The following is a 27,004-nucleotide window of genomic DNA, read 5'->3' as shown; positions in this document are numbered from 1 at the left end:
ATTTTAAAAGCAAAGTATAATGACAGAGAAATGGAGGACTAGGAAACCGGTAAACATAAATGTGAATGTAAACAAACAAGTGAATGAGACTACATTATAAAAATGTCTCATCTGGACAGTAAACAAAAAGGATATAAGTAAAACATTAGTAAAAAACACCACCAATGTTGGGAAGACATAACAGAGTTAAAGGTTTGAGAGGTATGGTTTCAGATACTAAATTTAGACTTTGTTAAATATGCATGATAAAATTCAAGAGCAGATACTAGAAACTGTTAAAACAAGTAGTGAGTAAAGTGGGAAGAAAAACAAAAAAACCCCACTTCAATTAAAATTCAAGAAAAAATTTTGCAAGATGAAAAAATGCTGGAGATTCACTGCACAACAATGTGAATGTATTTTACACTATTGAACTGTACATTTTAAAAATGGTTAGGAAAGATTTTATATTATATGTATTTTACCACAATTTTAAAAAGGCAAGAAAGGAAACAAAGATAGGCACAGGAAAAGCATCATGACAAACGTAAAGCAGAAAGTAATTTGGTAGAAACATGTCTATACACATTAGTAGTCAAAATAAATATAAAAGGGCCAAATTTGTTATACCAAATTAAAAAAATAATATCTAGACGTTAATAGAAAAAGCATTATTATTAAGGAGAATGTCCTACACAATGATAAAATTCAACACTAGAAAGAAATGCTATTCTAAACTTTTATGCATTCCACAAGACAGACTCAAAATAAATTATGAAGAAATTGCCAAGAACATCATAGCAAAATTGGTAAACACACGACCATAATGAGAAGTTTCGATTTGACAATCATTAATAGATAAACCAAGCAGTTAAAAAATAGTGAATATAGAGAAGATAATCAAGCTTCATATGTAGAAGCTTGCACCCAATATTGCACCCTATTCTTCTCAAGCACATAGTGAACATTTAAAAATTGTTGGTGCCTGGCTGGTTCAGTTGGTAGAGTGTGTGACTCCTGATCTCAGGGTTGTAAGTTCAAGTCCCACGCTGGGTATAGAGATTACTTAAAAATGAAATCTTAAAAAAATAATAATAAAAGTAAGTAAAAAATAAAAAATGTTAACAGTCTGTCTAGGCCATGAAACAAGTCTCAGCAGATTTCAAAGAACAGATATTAAAGATCAAGTTCTTTAAAATCATCACCATTAAAATAGAAATCAAAGGTAAAAAGGCTAAATTCCATAATAACTCACTGGTCAAGGAGAAAAGTCATAAAGAATGTTAAAATATTTAGAACTAAAAACAAAGTGAAAATAACAAAAAACAACAAAAATGTTTAGTAGATATATTAAAACTTGAGGATGCAGTAAAAGGTTTACTTAAGGGGAGATTTATAGCTTGAAATACTTACATTGAAATTTAAAAAACGGTTTAAATTCAATGAAATTCCACATAAAAAGAGACAGAACACATTAATGCTTTTGCCAATATGAGAAGATAATAAAAATCAGGACATAAACTAAAAAACAGAAATGTTGGGATAATGAACATCAACAAAGGCAAAAGATGGTTCTTTGAGAAAATAAAACAGGCAAACATCTGGTGAGATCAAACAAGGAGAGAATAATAAATGCAAAAAGAAATAATATTAAGAAAGGAAAAAGGTTATAACTACAAATCTGGAAGAAATCAAAAAAGCTAATGAAAATATAATGAAAAATTTTATGCCAATAAATTTGTTAGCTTCTGAAATGAACGAATTCCTACAAAAATACAATTTATCAAAACTGTTTCACAAAGAAATAGAATGCCTAAATAGCCCTATAATAATTAAAGTACCTACAATAGTCAACAAACTTTCCCTATCCCCTCAGTGACAGAGAATTCCAAACTCAGGTGGTTTCACAAGTGATTCCTCCAGGGTTTCAAGGAATAAACATTCCTCTTATACAAACTTTTACAAAGAGAAAAAAGAGGCAATGCTACCCAACTCATTCTATGAGACCAGTATAACCTTGATATCACAAAAACACCAGAGTAGAAAAAAATTACAAGCCAATCATATTGATGAAAACAAAAAATCCAACAACAAAAAAAGACATTAGCAAATAAACTCCAGTGACATAGATAAGCATGAACTCTGGATAGACTCCTTGTGTTAAAATTCCAGCTCCACCACTTTCTAGCTCTATGAACTTAGCAAGTGTATTTGACCTCTCTGTGCTTGGTCTCACCATTTATAAAATGAGAATAATAATAATCATAATAATAATAATACCTAAATCACAAGGCTCTTATAAAGATTAAATGATCTGATATATGCAAAGCACTCCAATTACAGTGCTATTACATAAATGTTACATATACTGGCATATTATTATTTAGGAGATAATACATATGCAATTTAGGTTTAACCCAGAAATGCAAAAATGGTTTAACATTAGAAAAGTCTGTCAATGTAATTTACCAAACCAAGTTATTAAAGAACAATCATTTAATTACATCAATAGATATTAACAAATTCCTAGAAATTGGTTGCAATAGTGTACAGAAAAGCACATTTAATAAGTCCAATACCCATTCTTGATAAAAATGACCACAAAATAGGAATAGAAGATAACTTTCTTAACCTGATAAAAAGTATTACCAAAAACTTACAGAAAATATTATTAGTGGTGAAACAGTAAAGGCATTTTCTCTGAAATCAGGAATAAGACAGGGAAGCCTGCTATCACGAGTTCTATTCAACATTGTACTGTGGGTTCTAGCTAATACAGTAAGACAAGGAAAGAAAGAAAGGTCATAAAAACCAAAAGAAGAAACCAAACTGTCATTATTTGCAGAGAACCATAAAGAATCTCAAATATATTAGTACAATTAATAAGAATTTAGCAATGATGCTGGAACGAAATCAGTAAGAAAATATAATTTTAAAGATACCATTTAAAATATCAAAAAATAGAATAAATTTAAAGAAAGGCAAATAAGACATGCATAAAATTTCATGAAAAAACATTTTAAAAGATGTTAAAGATATGGAGAGATACACCATGTTTGTGGATAGAAAGACTATGGGGCTCTAGATAAAATATTTTTATATTTTTCTACAGATAGGCCTTTGTAAACAAATTTTACTGAAACTTGGGGCCTGGGCTAAAAGCAAGCCTTGTAATTTCTGACTAATTTAGCGTGAGAAACTCCAAAGAGATTTAACTCCTGGATGTATGTGTTTATACTTCAACAGAGATGGGGAGAGAGAGAGGAGCCTGGATCAGGGAGTGATCCTCTTTATAGAGCCTGAGACTCTGGGCTTATCTTTCCACTGAAGTGATTTATTTATATTTCAAAGAGTCCTAAATCCTTCTCTTTACATTTCCAAGGAGACTCTCAAAAGGGTAGGTGGAGATGAGGCGGGAAGTAGGAAGCATCCACCACTCTCCTTTATATAAACACCCTGACTCACTTTTTCGGGGTTCCTCACATTCACAACATAGACTCCATATATGTAGGGTTTTGTCTATCTAGCTCTCATTGCATTGCTACCAGAGGTAAGAATTAGCACACAGAGGAGGGATGTGGTTATTTGTGCTCTACATACATCACAATACTACGTTCTGCTCTTGAAATCTGTGTGTGCATTTGGAATAATATTAATAAACACAGATAGTAAGAACTTAAGTAAGAACTTAGTAAGATAGTAAGAACTTAAAGATTCAATACTGTAATGATGTCAATTCTCCTCAAATTACTCTACAGATTTAATGCAATTTTAATCAAAATCCCATCAGTTTTTAAGGAATGAGATGTAGACTCGTTCAAAAATGGAAATGTAATATATGACAGAGGTTAACTTGCACATCACTGTGGAAAAGAGGGGCTATTTAGTAAATGAACAACTGGTTAGATACACAGGAAAAACTAAAATTGGATCCTTATCTCACATGATATGAAAAAATAAATTTCTGGTATATTAAAAATTTAAAGATGAAAGAACTTTAAAACTTCAAAATAAAAACAGAACACTTTAAAAAAAACTGAGAATTTTTAACCTCAGATTTCTTACACAAGCCAGCAAAACTTTAAAAAGAAAAACTGAAAGACTTGACTACATTAAAACTAAGAACTTCCATAAAGAAAGCAAAAAGACAAGCCACCAACTGGGAGATATCTGTAACACACAACTGACAAAAGATTAATATAGAAATTTTCAAGAATTCTTAACCAACCAATAAGAAAAAGACAAACATCCCAACAGAAAAATATACAAAGGATACTGAGAGGCATTTCACAAAAGAAGAAATATAAATGATAAATGGGCATATGTAAGATACTCAACCTCATTAGTAATTAGAGAAGTTAAGACCTTATAACAAAACATCATTCTAGACCTAAAATATCAATTTCAACTAGGTTGGCCAAAATAATATATCTAGTAATACGAAGTATTGTTGAATAAACACTAGGTGGTGGGAGTGAAAGTATAAATAGGTATAATCAGTGGAAAATGATTTGGCATTATCATAAAAAAAGAATATCTTCATTACTTATGATGCAATTATTCTACTAGTGTTTGTATATGCAAGTGTGTGCATATCAGCATATACATTCAAGAATGTTCATTTACAGTAGTTGCCAAGTATAAGCAGCCTTAATGTCTATACACAAAAAATGGAGTAAGTAAATTCTGGAGTGTTCACATAATAGTATACTATACAGCAACTAAATGAATGCTTTATAGCTATATGGATGAATATTAGAAATATAATGAGTGAAAAAAACAAATTGCAAAAAATTGCATATACCATTTTATAAAGCTCAGAAAAAATCAACACTAAATTATATGTATATATATATTTTTTTAATTTCCTATGGCATTAAAAATTCTTTAGCCACCAAGCCACACTATTCCATCATATGAATTGGTCGGGCATTTCAGTTCTTCCTAATATTTTTCTTTTATAAACGTGGTGAGAAATTTCTCAGTGACCAAATCTTTGAACGTCTGGTTATCTTCTTAAATTTTGACAAATGGAGTTTACTATATCAAGTATTTCAGTATTTTAAGGCTTTGGATACTCTTTGCAAATTAGCTTTCCAAAAATAATATATCAGATTATAATCTCATCTTCAGTATTTGGCACTGGCATTTATATTTATTTTTATTGAAGTATAATTAACATACAATGTTACAGTAGTTTCAGGTGTAAACACAGTGATTCGACAATTCTATCCATTACTCAGTGCTCACCATGAGAAATGTAACTACCATCTGTCACCACATACATTTATTTTATTATATATGATATATTGTTTAGAGATATACTAATATGTAATAAAAATTTTTCTCAATAGGAAATGATTGACATAAAATTTAGAACAGTGATCACCACTTTCAGGGAAGTAGGGAGAAAGGGATTTAAAAAAAAAAAAAAAAGACCGGCCAGGGCTATGCCACAAAATTGGTGATGTTCTATTTCTTAAGTTAGATGGTAGGTTCAGAGGTGTGCGTTATATTATTTGCATCAAAACTCATATAATGTTATATTTATTCTTTTAAATGTATCAAATGAAAAATATCTTAAAAGGAGTAACTGCTGCCTGTAGGATATTAAGCAAATCACTCAAAATTCTTTATCAATATGTTTCCTTATAGCACTACCTTCTTCTCAAAATATACTAAAAGGATTTTTAATATTAAAACTTATTAAAATAGCCAAGATATATGTTACTTTATATCTAGATATCAGATTCTCATCCTTTTTATGTTTACTAAGTTTGGCTGAATAATCCTACATTTAAATACATAATAATTACCAATAATATTACTATAATATTATTAAAACAAATAGAACATGTTATAAATTTGAATTATTAGATTGGCCACGAATTTAAATGGGTCTGTACACCACATTGCTTGTAATTGCACTAAGAAAAAAGTAAAAATATACTAATCTAATTCAATTTAACCCTTATATAGTTTTTCTCTTAGTCTTTCTGATTAGCTTCCTCAGCAAAAGGTTATTTGTTTTATTTTTAATTGCCTCCATTTCTTTACTGGCAGCAAGACTTCAAAATCTTCCCCAAAAAGAAATTCAATTATATACTATATCATTGAATACAATTTATACTATGCCATAAATCACTCATTTCTTTATTGTGTTGGCTAGTATTAATTCCAACTTCTTTTTTACTTGTTTATGAAAGGCAAAGTACATACACTGAATGGTTTAGGTAAAGTATTCTTCTCTGGTGCTTGAATATTATTTGCCCTACTGGATGTGTTAGAGAGTCTTTGCTATTAATAAATTTTGTTGATATTCACAAATACTGTTTGAGTGTTAAAGTTCTTATGAAAATAACTTTAGCTTGTTCATCCATGCTTTGAAAGATAAACTGACATTTTAAAAATAATTAAAACACTAAAGAAATTTTTTTATTATAATCTTTTAAGAATGTTCATATCAGCAAATCACAATGAAAATATGCCTACATTTTTAATTTTTCCATAGATACTAAATATGGCTATTTGCTTATTCTTTTTTATATTTTTCAATAACATTTACTTTTAATCAAGTCCTTTGATTATTAACTTTTCAAAAGAATGATTCTGAACTTTAAAATCTTGAGAATATAAAAATTTCTTCATTACTAGCTATTAATCAAATGACATACACCAAAATAATTCTTAAATTTTTAAACCAACATTTTACAGACAAAATATACATTAGGTTATGTAACCCACTAGGAAAGCTTTTGGTATACAAATTAAACAAGGTTAAAAATCCAAAAGCAGCTTTAACAATCTATCCATATATTTTTACCTTGTTTAATTCTTCCCTTTCTTGCTGTAGTGTTTTGATTTGTTTTTCATAAGCCTTGACTTGTCGAAAAGTATCATCTAGCTCTCTCCTCACAGAGTTGGCTTCCTCAAGTTGTTGCTCTAAGTGACTTGATTCTAAAAAGAGAAAACAGTAGTTATTTTATTATTTGTATAAAAACAAATGTTTGAAACCAAAGTTTTACACAACCAAATTTTTAAAAAAAATATTTTGTATTTGGTTTTAGGCTTATGGACACCCCATACCACTATGACTATGACTCATGACTCATAACAATTAAATGCTTAGCCAGTTCACTGTAGAGACCTGCATAGCTAATGCCAGTGTGGAGATGTGCAAAACTTGTATACAAAAATGCCTCACATTTCCATTAGAAAAAGAAGACCATCAGAACCAATTAAAAGCTTAAAACTAATAAAAACGATAAAACCAACCAAACTGACAGAACAGTGTTTCTCTATAGATGGTTATTAGCATTCATGTGCTGATGTTAGTCAAATTATTATAAGATGGCTGTGCTTCTAGTGGGTGCAGATTCCCAGCCCAGTTTCACTAGTGGTCATTTGAAGAACAAACTGATTTTTTTTTTTAATTAACATATAATGTATTATTTGTTTCATGGGTATAGGTCTGTGATTCATCAGTCTTACACAATTCACAGCACTCACCATAGCACATACCCTCCTTAATGTCCATCACCCAGCCACTCCATCCCTCCCACACCCCTCCACCCCAGCAACCCTCCATTTGTCTCCTGAGATTAAGAGTCTCTTGTGGTTTGTCTCCCTCTCTGGTTTCATCTTGTTTCATTTTTCCTTCCCTTCCCCTATGATCCTCTGTCTTATTTCTCAAATTCATCGTATCAGTGAGATCATATGATAATTGTCTTTCTCTGATTGACTTAATTTCGCTCAGCATAATACCCTCTAGTTCCATCCAAGTTTCACTTTTTTGATAGCTGCATAATATTCCATTGTATATATATACCACATCTTCTTTATCCATTCATCTATTGACGGACTTCTAGGCTCTTTTCATAGTTTGGCTATTGTGGATATTGCTGCTATAAACACTGGGGTGCATGTGCCCTTCGGATCACTACATTTGTATCTTTGGGGTAAATACCCAGTAGTGCAATTGCTGGGTCATATGGTACCTCTATTTTCAACTTTTTGAGGAACCTCCATACTGTTTTCCAGAGTGGCTACACCAGCTTGCATTCCCACCAACAGTGTAGGAGGGTTCCCCTTTCTCTGCATCCTCGCCAACATCTGTCGTTTCCTGACTTGTTAAATTTAGCCATTTTCGCTGGTGTGAGGTGGTATCTCATTGAGGTTTTGATTTGGATTTCCCTGATGCCGAGCGATGTTGAGCACTTTTTCATGTGTCTTTTGGCCATTTGGATGTCTTCTTTGCAGAAATGTTTGTTCATGTCTTCTGCCCATTTCTTGATTGGATTCTTTGTTCTTTGGGTGTTGAGTTTGATAAGTTCTTTAAAGATTTTGGATACTAGCCCTTTATCTGATATGTCATTTGCAAATATTTTCTCCCATTCTGTCAGTTGTCTTTTGGTTTTGTTGACTGTTTCTTTTGCTGTGCAAAAGCTTTTCATCTTGATGAAGTCCCAATCATTCATTTTTGTCCTTGCTTCCCTCGGCTTTGGCGATGTTTCTAGGAAGAAGTTGCTGTGGCTGAGGTCGAAGAGGTTGCTGCCTGCGTTCTCCTTTAGGATTTTGATGGATTCCTGTCTCACATTGAGGTCTTTCATCCATTTTGAGTTTATTTTTGCATGTGGTGTAAGGATATGGTCCAGTTTCATTCTTCTGCATGTGGCTGTCCAATTTTCCCAATACCATTTGTTGAAGAGACGGTCTTTTTTCCATTGGACATTCTTTCCTGCTTTGTCGAAGATTAGTTGACCATAGAGTTGAGGGTCCATTTCTGGGCTCTCTATTCTGTTCCATTGATCTATGTGTCTGTTTTTGTGCCAGTACCATACTGTCTTGATGATGACAGCTTTGTAATAGAGCTTGAAGTCCGGAATTGTGATACCACCAGCTTTGCTTTTCTTTTCTAACATTCCTCTGGCTATTCGGGGTCTTTTTTGGTTCCATACAAATTTTAGGATTATTTGTTCCATTTCTTTGAAAAAGAGTTGATGGTATTTTGATAGGGATTGCATTAAATCAAACTCTGATTTCTGAAAGCAAATATTTGAAAACCTCTGATCTAAAAGAGGAGACTGAGGCCTAGGGAGCTGAATATCTAGCCTGACGTCACATTGCTAAATGGGTATCAGAGCAAAGAAGACAGCTCACTCCTGCATCAGCCTCTCCAACTGGGAAAGTAATGTTATCAAACAATACTTAACATTTATCACTTCAGAAGAGTTATTAGGAAACAAAATAAAATTACTAATTTTAATACCCACTTAAATAAAATTTAATAAATTGGTATAAAATATTCCTGGCATCAAAAGTAAATTAGCAAATTAAAGAACTGAAGCCCATAAAAACAGAGAAATCTAAACACATTCATTGTGAATTTCTGTCCTAGATATTTTCTATTCTTTATAACCTGTTACTCTGAATGTCATCTCCAGATAAGTAGCATTAGCATCCTCTGGGAGCCCATCAGAAATGCAGAATCCCGGGCCCCACCCACCCCATACTTAATGAATCAGATCTATATTTGAACAAGATCCCCAGGTCTTGCAAATTCAAGTGTGGGAACAGGTGCATAAAGTATTGCACACTGAGTTGAATGGTTTCAATAAATGAAGTAGTGTTTATAATACACTAGTCCTATTAAAAAGAGCATTTCATGTGTATAGTAAGTCCTGTGGTCAAAAAGGCACATTAGTCTATCATATACTAACTGGTGCTAGATTCCCTAAATAAAATAATTTACTGATATTCAGTGCCCTAACTCATAGATTTATTAAGAGCTTATTTATCTTAGGTATTTTGAAAGTCTGATACATTTATGGATACCATAGTTTTTTAACAATTTTCAAAAATATCTGCAAAGTTGCATTTAACTAGTTTTTATTTTGTCTAATAGTATAATTTTAATAGTCTTAATAAATATTTCACTTGAAGAATGTTTCACTAAAAGATTATAGGATGTGTAATCTTAAAGATCACAGGACATGTAGTCATATTCAGAAAATTATATTTTATCATTTTCTCAAATTTCAGCATTGCATGTAGGAACTTTTCTGTTTATACTAATTTCTTTGAAACCTTGTTAAGTGATATTTTTCTTTTTAAGTTTTTAACATTTTTAAGATTTCAACAATTTGTTATTACTAATAATTTGGAGTCAAAATTGAGTATGTGACACAGCTAACTTCAATCCCATTTTATGGTTAAGGCATGTCCGTCTGAAGTAGTCATATGGCCCGTTTCATAATCCCTTCTGAGAATGTCCACCTCCTTTCCTGCACTCTGAAGAGCTCTTCCCTAGTATATTAAAGTTTATTGCAATTACTGAGTCATTCACTTATCTCAACTGCTTTTTGTTAGAAACAAAAATGAAATCAGTGTTTCATAAAATGTCTGCATCACATAAAGTTTACGGCAAAATGACTCCGTGGGATGGGTTTCACAGCCATCATGGATGGTTTATTGTCTTCTTTCAGTTTTAAATACCAGTTTTATCCCAGCCATTTCACTTTGGCTGCTTTGCAATGAAGTTGTTAGGTATATATATGAATTTTATGTCACATTTTCATGTTTCACATAGACCAACTGAAGAAGACAAAATCGATTATTTATAAAATCTTCCCATATGAAGAGAAGTATTACACTTGCATTTGATATACACAGAATTTTGCATTCCCCCAAGATAAAAACCCCAAATCAAGAAAAATCCAAAATGCACTGAATTTTGGCCAACCACTCTAAAATGGCTAAGGTGTAGGAGTGTTTACTTTTACTACAGCAAACAGTAAATTGGATCAAAACTTTGAAAGAAATCCTCAAAGACAGGGCGCCTGGTTGGCTCAGTTGGTTAAGCATCTGCCTTTGGCTCAGGTCATGATCCCAGGGTCCTGGGATCGAGCCCGCATCCGGCTCCCTGCTCAGCAGGGATCCTGCTTCTCCCTCTCCTGCTCCCCCTGCTTGTGCTCTCTCTCTGTCAAATAAATAAATAAAATCTTAAAAAAGAGAAATCCTTAGAGACTATCAAAAAAGATCTCATGAACCATGATTAGCCATACCATTTAACCAACTGAGCCACCCAGGCGCCCGAGCCATACCATTTAGATGGAGTAATTAAACACCAGTTTTAGTGAATAAACAGAAGAAGCAGTACTAGCAAAGTGGGTTAGCTCATCCCAACTAAATGGTTCTTAGCTCACTGTTGCTAGTACAATTGTCAAATTCAATCTGTTAGTAATGAGGATTTAATAAGGGATTAACACACAGTAAATAAGTTTTCTTTGCACTGTGTCGCATATAAGAGAAACATAAAACAGAGTCTCTGTCTGAAGGAGATGACCAAGTCAAGAAGACACGTGTAACACTCTTCATAAATGAAGCAGAAAATCAAATGTGTGGCAGGTGATATGGGAGCTCTGGGAATCACTCAGAGTGGAGCACGGGCAAACCACATGGGGCAAGGGCAGCACTCAGCGGGGTAGAACCATCAAAGCATCTCACCCCAATCCACAGCTTCTCCCTACATTCTTACTCCTAAAATAATACAGAACTCTTCTGAGATGTGAAGAGATCTGACTTCGAATCATGACGGGGGAAAACAGGTTCCCCTAGTTTCACCCCCCTCCTTCCATTCACTCTTTTATACTTTACTTACATGATATAGTGTGTGGGGGAGACAGACAGATGGACAGTGAAAGAGAGAGAGGGAAAGAGAGTTAGTTTAGTGCTGAAGAGATAGAACATGGAGGCACAACCCACCCGTCTCAAGGCAACAAAGGAAAGGGAGTTATGAAGCACATTACAGGTTACAATAATTATTTTATTTAGGAGGTAAGAAACCATTCCTTTATTTTCTCATGGAAAAATATTAAATGAGAGGATGAATTTTTATTTTTATCTGCAGATGGTCAACAAGTATTTATTGAGTGTCTGTTAGAGGACACAAGGAAACTGTCTTACCCTCCTGGGAGTTTAGAGCATGATGAGGAAAGCAGATTTTAAAAAGTAATTGTAAGTAGTCACAAACTTATTAAGTGTTCCAGGAGTTTAAATATATTATAAAACACTGCCATTGGAAGAAAAGATAGAAAGACACCAATGATGCATATTTGTTCACACAAAGATCTTGCTTAAGAAGTAGCTAGAGGAACATGATTTAGAAGGTGATTTAGATACTTTTTTTTCCTTTACGGCCATGAGTATAGTTGGGGCCACTCATCAGGCAGGTCCCTAGGGAGCCTATGCTTTATCTCTAGCTCTTATGTCAAATGTTTAAGGCAGTGTGGGTGTAATTATGAATGAGACACAGATGATAATTACCCTCAGCCTGACCACTATGCCTCTGGAACCTACTATAATTTTTGGTACAGAGTAGCAATTCCATAAAGATGTTTATGGATTGAATTAAGAATGAATGAATGTTGCTGGTGGGAATGTAAATGGTACAGCTGCTGTGGAAAACAGTGTGGCAATTCCTAAAACGTTAAACACAGAATTTCCATATAAACCCAGGAATCCCACTTCTTGCTATATGCCCAAAGGAATAGAAAGCAGGGACTTGAACAAAGATATGTAACCTCATGTGCAAAGCAGCATTATTTACAATAAACAAAAGGGGGAACCAAACCCAGTGCTGGTTGGCGAATGAATGAATAAACAACATGGAGTGTTTACATATACACAATAGGACGCTGTATTGGGAAGGACATTCTGACACCTGCTACGACATGGACACTATGAAGATACTATGTGCTAACTGACATAAGTCAGTTACAAAAGGACAGATGTTGTACAACTGCATGTATATGAGGTTCCTAGTCAAATTCAGAGAAACAGAAAGGAGAACGGGGGTTGCCAGGGGGTGGAGGTGGGAGGAATGGGGAGCTGGCGTTTGATGGGTGGAGAGTTTCTGTTTAGGAAGATGACAAGCCATGGAGATGGAGGGTGATGGTCGCACAGCATGTGAATGTGTTTAATGCCACTGATCTGTACATTTAAAAAATGGTTAAAATGCTAATTTCTATATTCTATATATTTTACCACAATAATAAGGGTTTAAAAATGAATGAATGATATTGAAGAGATGGAATGCAATTGAGGGCACAGAGACCAGCACTTGGCCAAGAAAAAAGAGGCAGGGAAGGAAAAATTCTAAAAAGAGGATTTACCCTTTCTCTCAACGTCATTTTCAATGGTTCTGTCCCACCCCTGGGAAAGGCTGAAACATCAGGAATGAAGAGCAGTCATATAAGCACAAGTTTAGGGAGAAGGAAGGAGTAAAGAAGGAAATCTCAATCAACAGGAGTTGAACGGTAACTCCGTCCGGGCACCACTGATTTGTACGTAAGGCATGAGTGTGTTGGGAACTGCCTGTAAAGACACAACGTAGGAAGACACTTCAGGAAGTGGTCAAAGGTTTCCAAGAGCAAAGTTCCACTTCGTCATTCACTCATCAACAAATACTGACTAGGGGATTTTTATGTGTCAAGCACTCTTCCACGCACATGTACATATCAATGAGTAAAATGGTCAAAGTTCCTACTTTCAAGACACTGACAGTCTAGTAGTGAGGGAAGTAAAGCAACATTCAAATGAAAACTATGTCAGTGGTAGAACGTATTATAGAGGAGTGTAAGACTGCCAGGTGAAGAATGTCTCCAGCAAACAAGTAAAAATGAATTAATGAGGAAGGAAGGAAAGGAAGGAGGGAGGAAGGAAGAACAAGGGGGTGGAGAAAGAAAAGAGATAAAACAACACAAACAATGTGAAAACTCTGAAGGTGATCAAGTAGGACTAAGAGTAGTCCTATGGTGGGAATCAGCTGCTGAGGCATAGTAACAAGATGAGAAGCTGGAGAGGCAAATACATGCGCAATAATGAAGGCCCTTGGAAACAACTGAGAAATTTTACTCTCATCCTGGAACCAGTGGGGATCCATAGAAAACATCTAAGCATGTATGCTGAAGCTGTGATGTCATGGGGTTTACACATGAAGAGCTTACTCAGGGGACCTCTGCTTCCAGAAAGATGGAATAGATGTACTTCCCGCTTCCCATTAACTGCAACGAAAACTCTTGGACATCATACATAAAACAAACATAAGAAAACTGAAATTTGGAGAGAAAAGGATGACCGACAGGGACAAGGGAACATGACATGGTGGTGTCAGGAATGCTGGACCAACACAGTGGGAAGTTCCCTGGGTTGAAACTGGCAATGTAGAAATGCCAAGAAGCCCCAACAAAAGTCTACACTTTTTACCCAAAGGACCAGGAAAGGAGCAAACTAACAAGACAGAACACTTTCAGAAAATAACCATTCTACTCACGTTAAACAACACAAACAACTTGCCCATGACCACGTCCATCAGCAAAGGACACGTGAGGAGCTAGAGTTCCAATCACATAAGGCTATGATGAGGTGCCCAAACACACCGTAAGGAGAGGACTAGCAAAAGGCCAGAATATTCAACCCCACTGGTTGGTAACAAGCCTGTCCCACACAAAGTATCAGTGGAGACCACGTGGCCAACTAGCACTTCCACCCCCTCCCCCAATAGTAGTGAGGTTCTCCACTATCCCCACATTGGGATGGGGTCAGAAGAAGTAAGAACGTCCACCACTGCCCAGCGGTATTAAGGCCAGGCCCACCACAGTGTCAGTAGAAACCAGATGGGGCCTGGAACACCCAACCCCTTCCAGGAAGGAGGAGGAGCCCTTCTTTGGGTATCAAGGGAGGCCTAGTGGGGAAACTGAACTTTTACTTCAACCCAGCAATCCACCATTGCTGAAGTGGTGGCAGGAAAAGCCAGCTAAAATGGAAGGTTTAAATAAGATTCAGAGTCACTAACTGAAAATCCTATCAGGAAACAGGAAAACCTCAATTTGAATGAGAAAAGAAAATCAATAGATGCTGACACTGAAATAGTAGAGATGCTAGAAATATCTGACAAGGGGCATCTGGGTGGCATAGTCAATTAAGCGTCCGACACTTGATTTTGGTTCCAGTCATGATCTCAGGATTGTGAGATCAAACCCTGTGTCAGGCTCTGCATTGAGTGTGGAGCCTGCTTAAGATTTTCTCTCCCTTGTCCTTTGCCGCTCCCCCTGCTCGCATGCTCTCTCACTCTCTCTCTAAAATAAATAAAATCTTTTAAAAATATATCTGACAAGACATTAAAACAGTTATGATAAAAATGCTTCACTGAGCAATTATGAATATATCTGAAATAAATCAACAAACAGAAGACCCAAGCGAAGATATAGGAAGTCTCGGCAAAAAAGCAGAAGTTTACAAAAAACAAAATGGAAATTTTAGAAATAAATAAATAAAATGAAAATATGGGTGGATGGACTCAACTGGGATCGGTGGAAAGAATCAGTGAAATGGAAGATAAGACAGTAGATATTGACCAATCTGAACAGCAGAGAAAAAACAGAATGAAAACAAAAATGAACAGAGACCCAAATATTTGTGGGCTGATAACAAAAGATCTAACATCCATGTTATCAGAGTCCCAGAAAGAGAAGAGAAAGTAGGTAGGTCTGTAAAAGTACTCAAAGTAGTAAGGTCTAAAAACATCCCAAATTTAGCAAGACACATAAACCTACAGATTCCAAGTGAACGAATCCCAAACCGAATAAACCCAAAGAAATTCATGCCAAAACACACCATTAAACATCAGAAAACTATAAAAGGAGAAAAACCTTGCAAGCAGCCAGAGAAAAATCCCACCTTAGATAAATACTCAGAATAACAGTGAATTTCTCCTCAAAAATGAGGGAGTCCTAAGGAAATGGTTTTCCTTAATATTTCCTGAAAATATTTTTCAGATGTTAAAAAGAAAGAACTATCAACCTAGGATCCTATGCTCTGCAAAAATATTCTTTAGCAATAAAGAGAAAATTAAGACATTCTCAGGTGAATAAAAGCTAAGAGAATTTGCTGATAGCAGAGCTATCTTAAAGAAAAATGGCTAAAGGAAATTATCTAAAGAGAAAACAAACAACAGGACAAAGAGCTCAGCAATATCAGGAAGAAAGAAAGAGCACTGTATATAAAGTATGGGTAAATCCGCATCTCCTCTTGTTTTCTAAATTATATTTTACAGTTACAGGAAATATTATACCCTTGTCTTATGTGCTTCTAAAACATATGAAGAAAAATACTTAAAGCAATTATAAAATAAACCAGGAAAATAAACAATTGGTATCAACACAAAACAGACTGTTATAACTAAGGATTTTATGTGAGCCTCATGGTAACCATAAAGCAAACAACTACAGGAGGTACACAACAGATAAAGAGAAGGGAATCAAAGCATAACACTACAAAAAATCATCAATTTACAAATAAAGCCAGTAAGAGAGGAAGAAAGAAACCAAGGAACTATAAAACACCAGAAAACAATTAATAGGATGACATTATAAATCCTTACCTATTAATAATTACTTTAAATACAAATGGATTCAATTCTCTTAACAAAAAGACCTAGAGTGGCTGGATGGATTAAAAAAACAAGACCTAACTAGATGCTGCCTATAAAAGGCTCACTTCAGCTTTAAGGAGACACAAAGACTCAAAATGAAGGGATCTGACAAGATATTATTCCATGCAAGTGGAAACAAAGAGAACAAGGGTAGCTATACTTAAACAAAATAAATGTTAAGTGAAGAATAGTAACAAGACACAAGAAAGTTATTGTGTAAGAATAAAAAGTCCAAATCATCAAGAAGATAGGAAAATTATAAATATATATGCACCCACTATTGTAGCACCTAAATATACTGAATAGATACAACAGATGTGAAAGGAGAAACAGATAATACAATAATAGCAGGGGACTTCAATACCCTACTTCCAACAATGTATACATCATTCAGACAGAAAATCAGTAAGGAAACACTGAATGTGAACTACAGACCAAATGGATCTAACAGACATATACAGAACATCCCATCCAACAGCAGCAGAATATACATTCTTCCCAAACACACATGGAACAGGATACATCAAAAGTTAGCCTTCAAAACAAGTCTTAAAAAATTTAGCAAAAACTGGGGCGCCTGGGTGGCTCAGTTGGTTAAGCGACTGCCTTCGGCTCAGGTCATGATCCTGGAGTCCCGGGATTGAGTCCCGCATCAGGCTCCCTGCTCGGCAGGGAGCCTGCTTCTCCCTCTGACCCTCCCCCCTCTCATGTGCTCTCTGTCTCTGTCTCAAATAAATAAATAAAATCTTTAAAAAAAAAAAAAAGAAATTTAGCAAAAACTGAAATCATAACAAGGATCTTTTCTAAGCACAAAATTATGACACTAGAAATCAATAAAGGAGGAAACTGGAAAACTCATAAAAATATGGAAATTGAACAATACACTCCTGAACAACCAATGGATCACAAAAATGAAAGGGAATCAAGAAATATCTTGTAACAAACAAAAATGGAAACACTATATACCAAAACTCATAGAATATGACAAAAGCAGTTCTAAAAAGGAAATTCATGGTGATAAACACCTACATTAAAAAATGAAAGGTCTCGGGGAGCCTGGGTGGCTCAGTTGGTTGGGTGACTGCCTTCAGTTCAGGTCATGATCCTGGAGTCCTGGGATCGAGAGCCACATCAGGTTCCTGGCTCGGCAGGGAGCCTGCTTCTCCCTCTGACCCTCTCCCCTCTCATGCTCTTTCTCGCTCTCTTTCTCAAAAAAAAAAAAAAAAAAAAAGTCTTTAAAAAAAAATGAAAGGTCTCAAACACCTAACTTTATACATCAAACAGCTAGAAAAAGAACAAACTAAACCTAAAGTTGTAGCAGAAGAAAGGAATTAACAAAGATCAGAGCAGCAATAAATGAAATAAACATCAGGAAAACAGAAGAAAAGATCAATGAAACGAAGATTGTTTTTTGAACAGATAGGCAAAATTGGCAAAATTTTAGGTAGGGTTAAAAAAAAGAGAAGACTTATATAAATTAAAATCAGAAATGAAAGAGGAAATAATTAAATGAGCAGCACAGAAATACAAAGGTCATAAGAGACTACTATGAATGATTACATGCCAGTAAACTGGATAACCTAGAAGAAATTGATAAATTTATAGAAACATACAACCAAGTAAGACCAAATCGTGAATAAGTTAAAAAATCTGAACAAATCAATAATGAGTAAGGATGATGAAAGAAAAACCCATGACCTGATGGTTTTACTGGTGAATTCTACCAAACATTTTAAAAAGAATTAATACCAATCCTTTTCAAACTCTTTTAAAAAATGGAAGAGGAGGAAATCCTTTCAAACTCATTTTATGAGGCCAGCATTACACTGATACCACAGCCACACAAGGACCACCAAAAGCAAAAACCAACAAGTGGGACTACCTCAAACTTACTTCTGAACAGCAAAGGAAACCATCAACAAAATAAAAAGGCAACCAATGGATGAGAGAAAATATTCACAAATCATATATCTGGTAAGGGGTTAATATTGAAAATATATTTTATTTATTATTTTAAAAAAGATTTTATTTATTTATTTGAGAGAGAGAGGGAGAGAGATAGTGAGAGAGAGCATGAGAGGGAGGGGGTGGTGTGGAGAGGGAGAAGCAGGCTCCCCACCAAGCAGGGAGCCTAATATAGGGCTTGATCCCAGGACCCCAGGATCATGAAAGCCAAAGGCAGACGTTTAATCGACTGAGCCACCCAGACACCCCAAAAATATATTTTAAAAACTCATAAAACTCAATGGCAAACAGACAATCCAATTTAAAAAATGGGCAAAGGATCTGAATAGACATTTTTTCCAAAGAAGACATACAGATGGCCAACAGGTACATGAAAAAGTACAACATCATAAATTATCAGGAAAATGCAAATAAAAACCACAGTGAGAGATCACCTTGCACCTATTAGAATGGCTGTCATTCAAAAAACAAGAAATAACAAATGCTGGCAAGGATGTGGATAAGAGGGAATATTTGTGCACTGTTGGTGGAAATGTAAATTGGTGCAGCTACTTTGGAAAACAGTAAAGAGGTTCCTCAAAAAATTAAAAATAGAACTACCATAGGATACAGCAATTCCACTTCTATTTATCCAAAGAAAACAAAAACAGTGAATTGAAAAGATATGTGCATTTCCATAAACATACACCAAACGGTGCAGCATTATTCACAACAGTCAAGACATAGAAGCAACCTAAATGTCTACTGATGGACAAATGGATGAAGAAAATGTGGGGTACATGTACAATGGAATATTACAATGAAGAATACCTTACCATTTGCAACAATATGGATGGACTTTGAGGGAATTATGCTAAGTGAAATAAGTCAAAGAAAGACAAATACTGTATGATCTCACTTATATGTGGAATCTAAAAAAAAAAAAACAACAAAACCCCTGAACTCAGAGAAGAGATTGGTGGTTGCAAGAGGCAGGGGTGTAGGGCAAGTTAAAGGGGTAAAAGTGATCAACAGGTACAAACTTGCAGTTATATAATAAGTAAGTCTTGGGAATGTAATGTACAACTGAAGGACTACAGTTAATAATACCGTACTATATATTTAAAAGTTGTTAAGAGAGTAGCTCTTAAGATTTCTAATCACAAGAAAAAAATTCTGTAACTATGTGTACTGGTGATCATTGACTTCCTTTGGTGATCATTTCACAATATATACAAATACTGAATCATTATGTGTACACCTAAAACTAATATAATGTTGTATGTCAATTGTATCTCAATAACAAAAAAACAAAAGAACAAAAACAAAGACAGAAGAAAGAAAGAAAGAAAGAAAGAAAGAAAGAAAGAAAGAAAGAAAGAAAGGGAGGGAGGGAGGGAGGGAGGGAGGGAGGGAAGGAGGGAGGGAAGGAGGGAGGGAAGGAGGGAGGGAAGGAGGGAGGGAGGGGAAAGAAAAACAAAGGCCAGTATCTCTCATGTATACAGATGCAAAAATCCTTAACAGAATACTAGGAATAAAATTCAGTAATATATAAAAATAATTATACACCATGACCAGTGATGTGTATATTCCAGGGATGTAAGTTTGGTTCAATAATTTCAAAATCAACCAATCTAATCCACCATATTAACAGGCTAATTAAAGAAAAAAAAAATCACATATGAATATCAACAAATGGAGAAAAGATACTTGACAAATTTCAACAACCATTTGTGATTAAAAACAAACAAACAAACCTTAGAAATACAGGACTAGATGGACTAGATGGGAACTTTTTTTTTTTTTTACTTTTTCAAAGAGAGAGAGAGAGGGAGTGCACAAGCAGGGTGGGTGGGGAGGGGAGGGAGAAGCAGGCTTCCCCATGAGCAGGGAGCCCGACATGGGGCTTGATCCCAGGACCCTGGGATCACAACCTGAGCCGAAGGCAGATGCTTAACAGAATGAGCCACCCAGGCGCCCCTAGATGGGAACTTCTTACATGGTAAAAAGTGTCAATAAAAAACCTGTAGCTAGTATTACAGTTAAGGGTGAAAGACGAATGCTTCCCCCTCAGAAAGCCAGGATGTCTGTTCTCACCACTCTTCTTTAGCATAGTTATGCAAATTCTAGCCAATGCAATAAAAGGAAATAAAAAGCATACAGATCAAACAGGCATACAGATCATACAACTGTTCCTATTTGCAGACACATGATGGATCCGCACAGAAAATCCTAAGGAATCAATTAAAAAAAAAACCCTCTTAGAGCTAATAAGATGGGCTTATGAGGAAGTCATCCCAATCCACATAACCTCTTTGAAGATAAATCACTGACCATCTCAGCTGCTCTTGTGTTTTTACTACTTTTTCAGTGTCAAATAACTCATTCACTGCTATTGATGCTTTATTGTTGATAGCAAAGTGAAGGATTCTGCTTATCATATTCCTAATCTACCTTAATTTTAGAAAGATAAAGCTACAGAAATTTGATAAAGAGATATTTCTTAGGAAGAGAGCCACTTAAAAAAAATTGAACAGCATGGGGCGCCCGGGTGGCTCAGTTGTTAAGCGTCTGCCTTCTGCTCAGGTCATGATCTCAGGGTTCTGGGATTGAGCCCCGCATCGGGCTCCCTGCTTGGCAGGAAGCCTGCTTTTCCCTCTCCCACTCCCCCAGCTTGTGTTCCTGCTCTCGCTGTGTCTCTCTCTGTCAAATAAATAAATAAAATCTTAAAAAAAAAAAAAAAAACAGCATAAATTTCAAATTTAAGAGCTCCATGTATATTTAATACAAGTAAAGTATTAATGTGGCATTTTAAACAGCTCTTTTTATAAAAGACCCTATATGAGATTCTTTCTTCTTCTTCTTCACTTATTTTTGTCTTAAAATGGTATTTCTGGAGGCCTGACGATCCTAGCTAAACTAGTACCTTTTTCTCTCTCTTTCCTTATACTTAGCTAAGGTGCCATGACTCTAAACCCTGACTGAAAAAGGCTGCCATTACATTGATAGAAAAAGCCAAAAACCTTGTAACAGTTGGTGAAACTCTATGGATCAGGCCACAAACCCTCCCCAACCCTTTACTTCTCTGGCCTCCCTTCCTCCACTCTCTCTTGCTTGCTCCTCCTGCTCCAGCCATGCTGTCCTCTGGGTCCTAACTGCACTCATGAGTCACATTCTGACTTCAGGGCCTTTGCACTGGCTGGTCCTTCTGCCTCGGACATGTTTCCCATTTAACTGCACAGCTAAGCCCTTACCTTCTTCAAGTTTTTGTTCACATGTTACCTCCTCAATGAGGCTTACACCCACACCACCCTACCTAAAATTATAAAACTCCTCATCTTGTACTTCTGACCCATTCTTCTTCTGCTCTGTGTTTAAGTACTTAGCGCCTTCTAACATACTGTATCATTTACAAAGTTATATAGTTATTATTTTAGGTCTGTTGTGTGCCTTCCACCCCAGCAAAACAAAGATTTTATTAATTTTGTTTGGTACTGCATCCCAAGAGCCTAAAACAACACCTGGTACACAGCAGGTGTTCAACAAATATTTGTTGAATTAACAGAATACATGCATGAATGCATGTAATAGGCATATCAACAGTTGTCCAAATTAATTTTAATTAAATCTCATCAATATGCTGAAAGGAACTGTTATAGAGAAAATAAATTTTCACATGCCTTGATGTCTGCATACATCTGGTTCCCTTGTCTACACTACCCTTCTTCCTTACTCCTAACACTCCTTCCCTGATTCATATACATGCTCAGCCAGACAAATTCCAACTAAATGTCACAAACTAATAGGTCTTTCAAAAACGTCATCTTTGTTAACTTAAATCATGGTTAGGTGCCCCTCCTAAATACTCTCCACGTACCTGTGTTTCTTTTTCTCATAGCCTTTCCACATGTATTGCAAAAACTATTTTTTCACCAGACCAAAATGTGAGCTCCTTGAAGGAGAAACTTTTCTTTTTTTTTTTTTTTTTGAGCGAGAGAGAGTGCGCATGTGCCAGGCTGGGGCTAGGAGGTGGAGGGGCAGAGGGAGAGGGAGAATCTTAAGCAGGCTCCAAGCACAGAGCCCGACGCGGGCCTCAATCCCACAGCCCTGAGATCATGACCTGAGCTGAGATCAAGAGTCGGGCGCTTCACCAGCTGAGCCACCCAGGCACCCCAGGCAGAAACCATTCTTACTTGCTCTTCCCTCATGGCCCTAGAGCTCACATCACGTAACACATGACAGGCACTCGATAAATGTCTTGTGTCAATAAAACATTTTTTTAAAAACCTACTAAAGTGAAATAATAGTGAATCACAGAAATTTACCTCTTACTTGTTTCCTTAGTTTTTCAATTTCTTCTTTTAAGGTTTTTATTTCTAAATCTTTGCTTGCTGTTAATGGACCATCAGCAGTTGAATACTGTAGAGCTTGAACAGTCTGTGTTGACTCTTAAAAAAAAAAATAAAGAAAAAATGAGAAATATGGCCATATCTTAAATTTTTAAAACTAATAGCAATATATTTCTTTCTAGAGAAATCCTTACATAATTCTGATCAAAACATCCTCGCATCAACAAAAAGCGGGTAAACACATCATAATTAATTATCAAAACTCCAATGCATGTTTCTTTAAAAGTATAACAGATGTAGGAAAGGATCTGCCTTACTACCATGTGAGATTTTCCATTTCAAACACTGCTGGTACAGTCTACCACTGAGTCAACAACCATTCAGCCCCCTTTCATCATGTAATAACCCCCAAAACTTCCTGTGTCAGATGATGCATTAAAACCAGAGTCTGGTGTGTCAAGGTAGGTTTAGAGATTTAATACAGCTCACCTTGAACAATGCAGGGGGGGGATGTTTGGGGGCACTGAACCCCCCCATGCAGTAGAAAATCTGTGTATAACTTCTGACCCAAACACTTAACTACTGAGAGTTTCTTGTTGACCAGAAATCTTATCAATAACATGAACAGTTGATTGACACATACTTTGTAGGTTATATGTATTACACACTGTATTCTTACAATCAGGTAAGCTGAAAAGAAGGAAATGTTACTGAGAAAATCATAAGGAGGAGAAAACACACTCACTGTACTGTATTTACAAAAAAAAAAAAAAATCTACAGGACCCACCCAGTTCAAACCGCATTGTTTCAAGGGTCAAGTGCATATAATATATAGAAATGCTGGCCCCCAAATTTCATGTATGAAAGTTGAAGCCCACTACAGATGACTTCAGCTCATCAATTTAGCTAAAATAGAGATTACTATTCTTGTGGTTCTAATCAGAAGATGCAAGGTATTCAAGAAACATTAACTCTACTGAGGTTTATTCCCAGATATTATCAGAAGATATGGAAAAAAGAAAACTTTAAAGAATTTTATCAGAAATGAAACCACCCTTGTTCTAAAGTAGTTATTGTGCTATCTTATGGAGGGTTTGCAATAGTAAGACTCTATTCACCATAATTTTTGGTTAGTACAAATCATTACTGATTGTTTTATACTACTTATATTATTTATATGTTGCTTTATATAACATATTGCTTATATGCTTTATTACTTATATGTATTACTTATGTTTTATGTATGTGTGTATGTGTATATACACAGATACACAAATGTATATACACATGTATATACACACACACACACACACACACACAAGCTCCAAAATATTGTGGTCTTCAGAGGAGGGAGATTTTCTAATTAATTTTCACCATATGCACAGAGAATAGTATCATGGTATTTGTATTCATAAATATTGGTTAATTTGAATTAAAGGTCCAAGATGTACCTATTGTGCATCCAACCATGATCTTCTACATTCAGTAAGTACTTCTTATACTTTTTGGTTTCAAAACACGGTAAGTATCAATGCATTTTGTACTTATTATCTTTAAAAGAACATCCTTTATTTATTTTAAAAAGATATCTAAGGGGGCACCAGGGCAGTTCAGTAAGTTAAGTGACCAACTCTTGATTTTGGCTTAGGTCGTGACCTCAGAGTGGTGAGATTGAGCCCCGCCTATGTGGGGCTCCATGCTCAGTGCTGAGTCTGTTTAAGATTCTCTCTCTCTCCCTCTCTCTCTCTGCCCCTATCACCACCACACGCATGCATGTGCATGCATGCTCTCGCTCTCAAAAAAATCATATATTAGAAAGATACCTAAGTTAGGAGTAGAAAAAGGAAGATACAAAAATAGCCAGTGGATACCAGTAACAGCTCCTTTTCCTCCTAGACTCCACATCCTGCAGGGTATGGAGGTGGGTAGGCATCCTGGCTTCTCCTTGCTACTTCTGTCCACCCCGTAAATCCCAGTCAGCTAAAATGCCCATTACTCATCTGCTGAAGTTATTATCCATTGCCTTTCTTATTCTGTCTTTGACTAACAATTTCACACATTGTTCATTGCCCTTCTATTACAACCCTTTTTATTATTCTTATTAACTTTAATATCAAAATAGACAATCCACCCAACACTCTGGCTTCTCGGACACACAAATCCCCCGTGCAGACACAGTTGGGGCTTTTTACCCTCTTGTTTCTGAACCAAATTCAGGTGCACTGACAAGGTAGGCTGGCCAAAACTGAAGATGGTTTAAATCAATCATGGTGGACCCATCCTTTGTTGCCAGTACTGGTTAAGAATTAGGTATGTGACCGGGCGCCTGGGTGGCTCAGTTGGTTAAGAATTAGGTATGTGACCTAGTCAGAACTACTAGTCCCTTGAGAAGAAGTCCCCGAGGGGGCTTCCTGGAAAGGGGTAAGTCTCCTACAGATGGAGAGATGGATGAAAGGAAGCGAGCCTTCATTTGGTCTCATGTGTGCAGACGTGATCTGGAATTTTAGCAGTATGGGAGAATCATGAGAGGAAAGCCATGAAAATCACAGAGAAGCTAACCCCACTATCCGCACTGAAATGGTCTACTTCTGACTTCCCACATGAGATAACAAATCTGTATTATTTAAGAATTCTAGGATTTGCAGCCCAAAACAACCTAGCTGGTCTCCAGCAAAACCACCAAATCTACTGGTCACACCCTAGACCCGTGGTTCTCACCTCGTCTGAGCTTAGCAGTGTGTATGTGTGGGCGCCTGGGTGGCTCAGTTGGTTAAGTGACTGCCTTCGGCTCAGGTCATGAGCCCAGGGTCCTGGGATCGAGTCCCACATCGGGCTCCTGGCTCAGCAGGAAGCCTGCTTCTCCCTCTCCCACTCCCCCCGCTTGTGTTCCTGCTCTCGCTGTCTCTGTCAAATAAATAAATTTTAAAAAATCTTAAAAAAAAAAAAAAGAAATGTGTATGTGTGCACACAGCAGGGAGTGGGGGATGTTGACACAGATGTAGGTAGGAGATGATTAAAGGTATTTAGTGTCTGGGGACCAAGAAAGCTCAGTATCTTACAGAATGTTTAAGTCTCCTGCATCAAAGAATCACCCTGCCCTAAATACTAGTAGTTTGACTATGGAGAAATGCTACTAATGTACACTTTTCCATTATTTAGTAACTGTACGGCCTCCCAAATCTTGATTCCAAGTACACCATTCTTTTTTTTTTTTTAAAGATTTTATTTATTTATTTGAGAGAGAGAATGAGAGAGAGCACATGAGAGGGGGGAGGGTTGGGAGGGTCAGAGGGAGAAGCAGACTCCCTGCCGAGCAGGGAGCCCGATGCGGGACTCGATCCAGGGACTCCAGGATCATGACCTGAGCCGAAGGCAGCCGCTCAACCAACTGAGCCACCCAGGCGCCCACACCATTCTCTCTTATCTTTACAGTGTGCTTACTACTCCAGGGGCCACTTCAATGATGCTCATTCCCACCAAGAGATCAAATCCACTGTCCTCATGTTTTTCAGTTTTTCTCTTTTCTTCCTTATTTAGCCAGGTTGGATTCCATGGTCCATCACTACAATGGACTACTTTGCACACACACCTTCCATCTCTTTGCCCTGCTCTCCTCCATTACACCCACCTTAGAAGACACCAATCTTGGCCGACTCTGACTCTCCTACTTGTGTTCCCACCCTGGAAGCTGACAAAGTGGCCAAAGAAAACACAGTCACTTCAAATTCATGTCTACTGACATCGAACAGCTTAGCGATGACTGGCAGTCCTCAGCTGCATCCCTAGACCATCTCCTCTTCTCCTCTCTAAACTGACCATTTCACATATTCTCTTTTTCTTGTCAAAATCTAATACACTCTCCACCTTCCTCATTCCCAGCTGATGATCCTGCTTTGTATCTGATTTTGCATCGGTCTCCTCAAAGTAGAATGTAAGCACTACATGGGCAAGTATTTTTCTCGTTTTCTGCTCATTGTTACATCCTCAGTTATGTACAGAACAAGTCCTGGGTCGTCAGTGTTCAAGAAATAGCTGATAAATGGATGAAATGGCCTGATGTAAACCTATGCCGCTGCATGAAACCGGTATTAATACAAAAAGGCAATGATCCCACATTTTCATTGCACTTGCTTGGCGTAAATGATGCCAATCACACATAATGATAGTTTCTAAGAACATGTTAGATAATTCAAAACATCAAAAAAGCCTGGTATATAGGAATTTCTCATTCAGAATAGG

The 27,004-nt window shown here is 36.3% G+C and overlaps 1 protein-coding gene across 10 annotated transcripts in view; it reads right to left on the bottom strand.

The window, feature by feature from the left end:
* The window catches only part of CDC42BPA (CDC42 binding protein kinase alpha), a 338,932-nt gene that overhangs the window by 124,593 nt on the left and 187,335 nt on the right, over positions 1–27,004 (bottom strand). For all 10 annotated transcript variants that reach the window (XM_035011000.1, XM_035011004.1, XM_035011008.1 and 7 more), the window contains exons 11-12: positions 22,741–22,863; positions 6,803–6,936 (exon numbers count right to left, since the gene is read on the bottom strand). In XM_035011000.1, the coding sequence (XP_034866891.1) occupies positions 6,803–6,936; positions 22,741–22,863 (257 nt within the window). The remainder of the gene's footprint in view (positions 1–6,802; positions 6,937–22,740; positions 22,864–27,004) is intronic.

This window comes from Mirounga leonina, unplaced genomic scaffold, assembly GCF_011800145.1.
Source record: "Mirounga leonina isolate KUSES-001 unplaced genomic scaffold, KU_Mleo_1.0 Mir_154, whole genome shotgun sequence".
In the NCBI taxonomy this organism is placed as follows: Eukaryota; Metazoa; Chordata; class Mammalia; order Carnivora; family Phocidae; genus Mirounga; species Mirounga leonina.
This window is presented reverse-complemented; position numbering and strand designations above follow the sequence as displayed.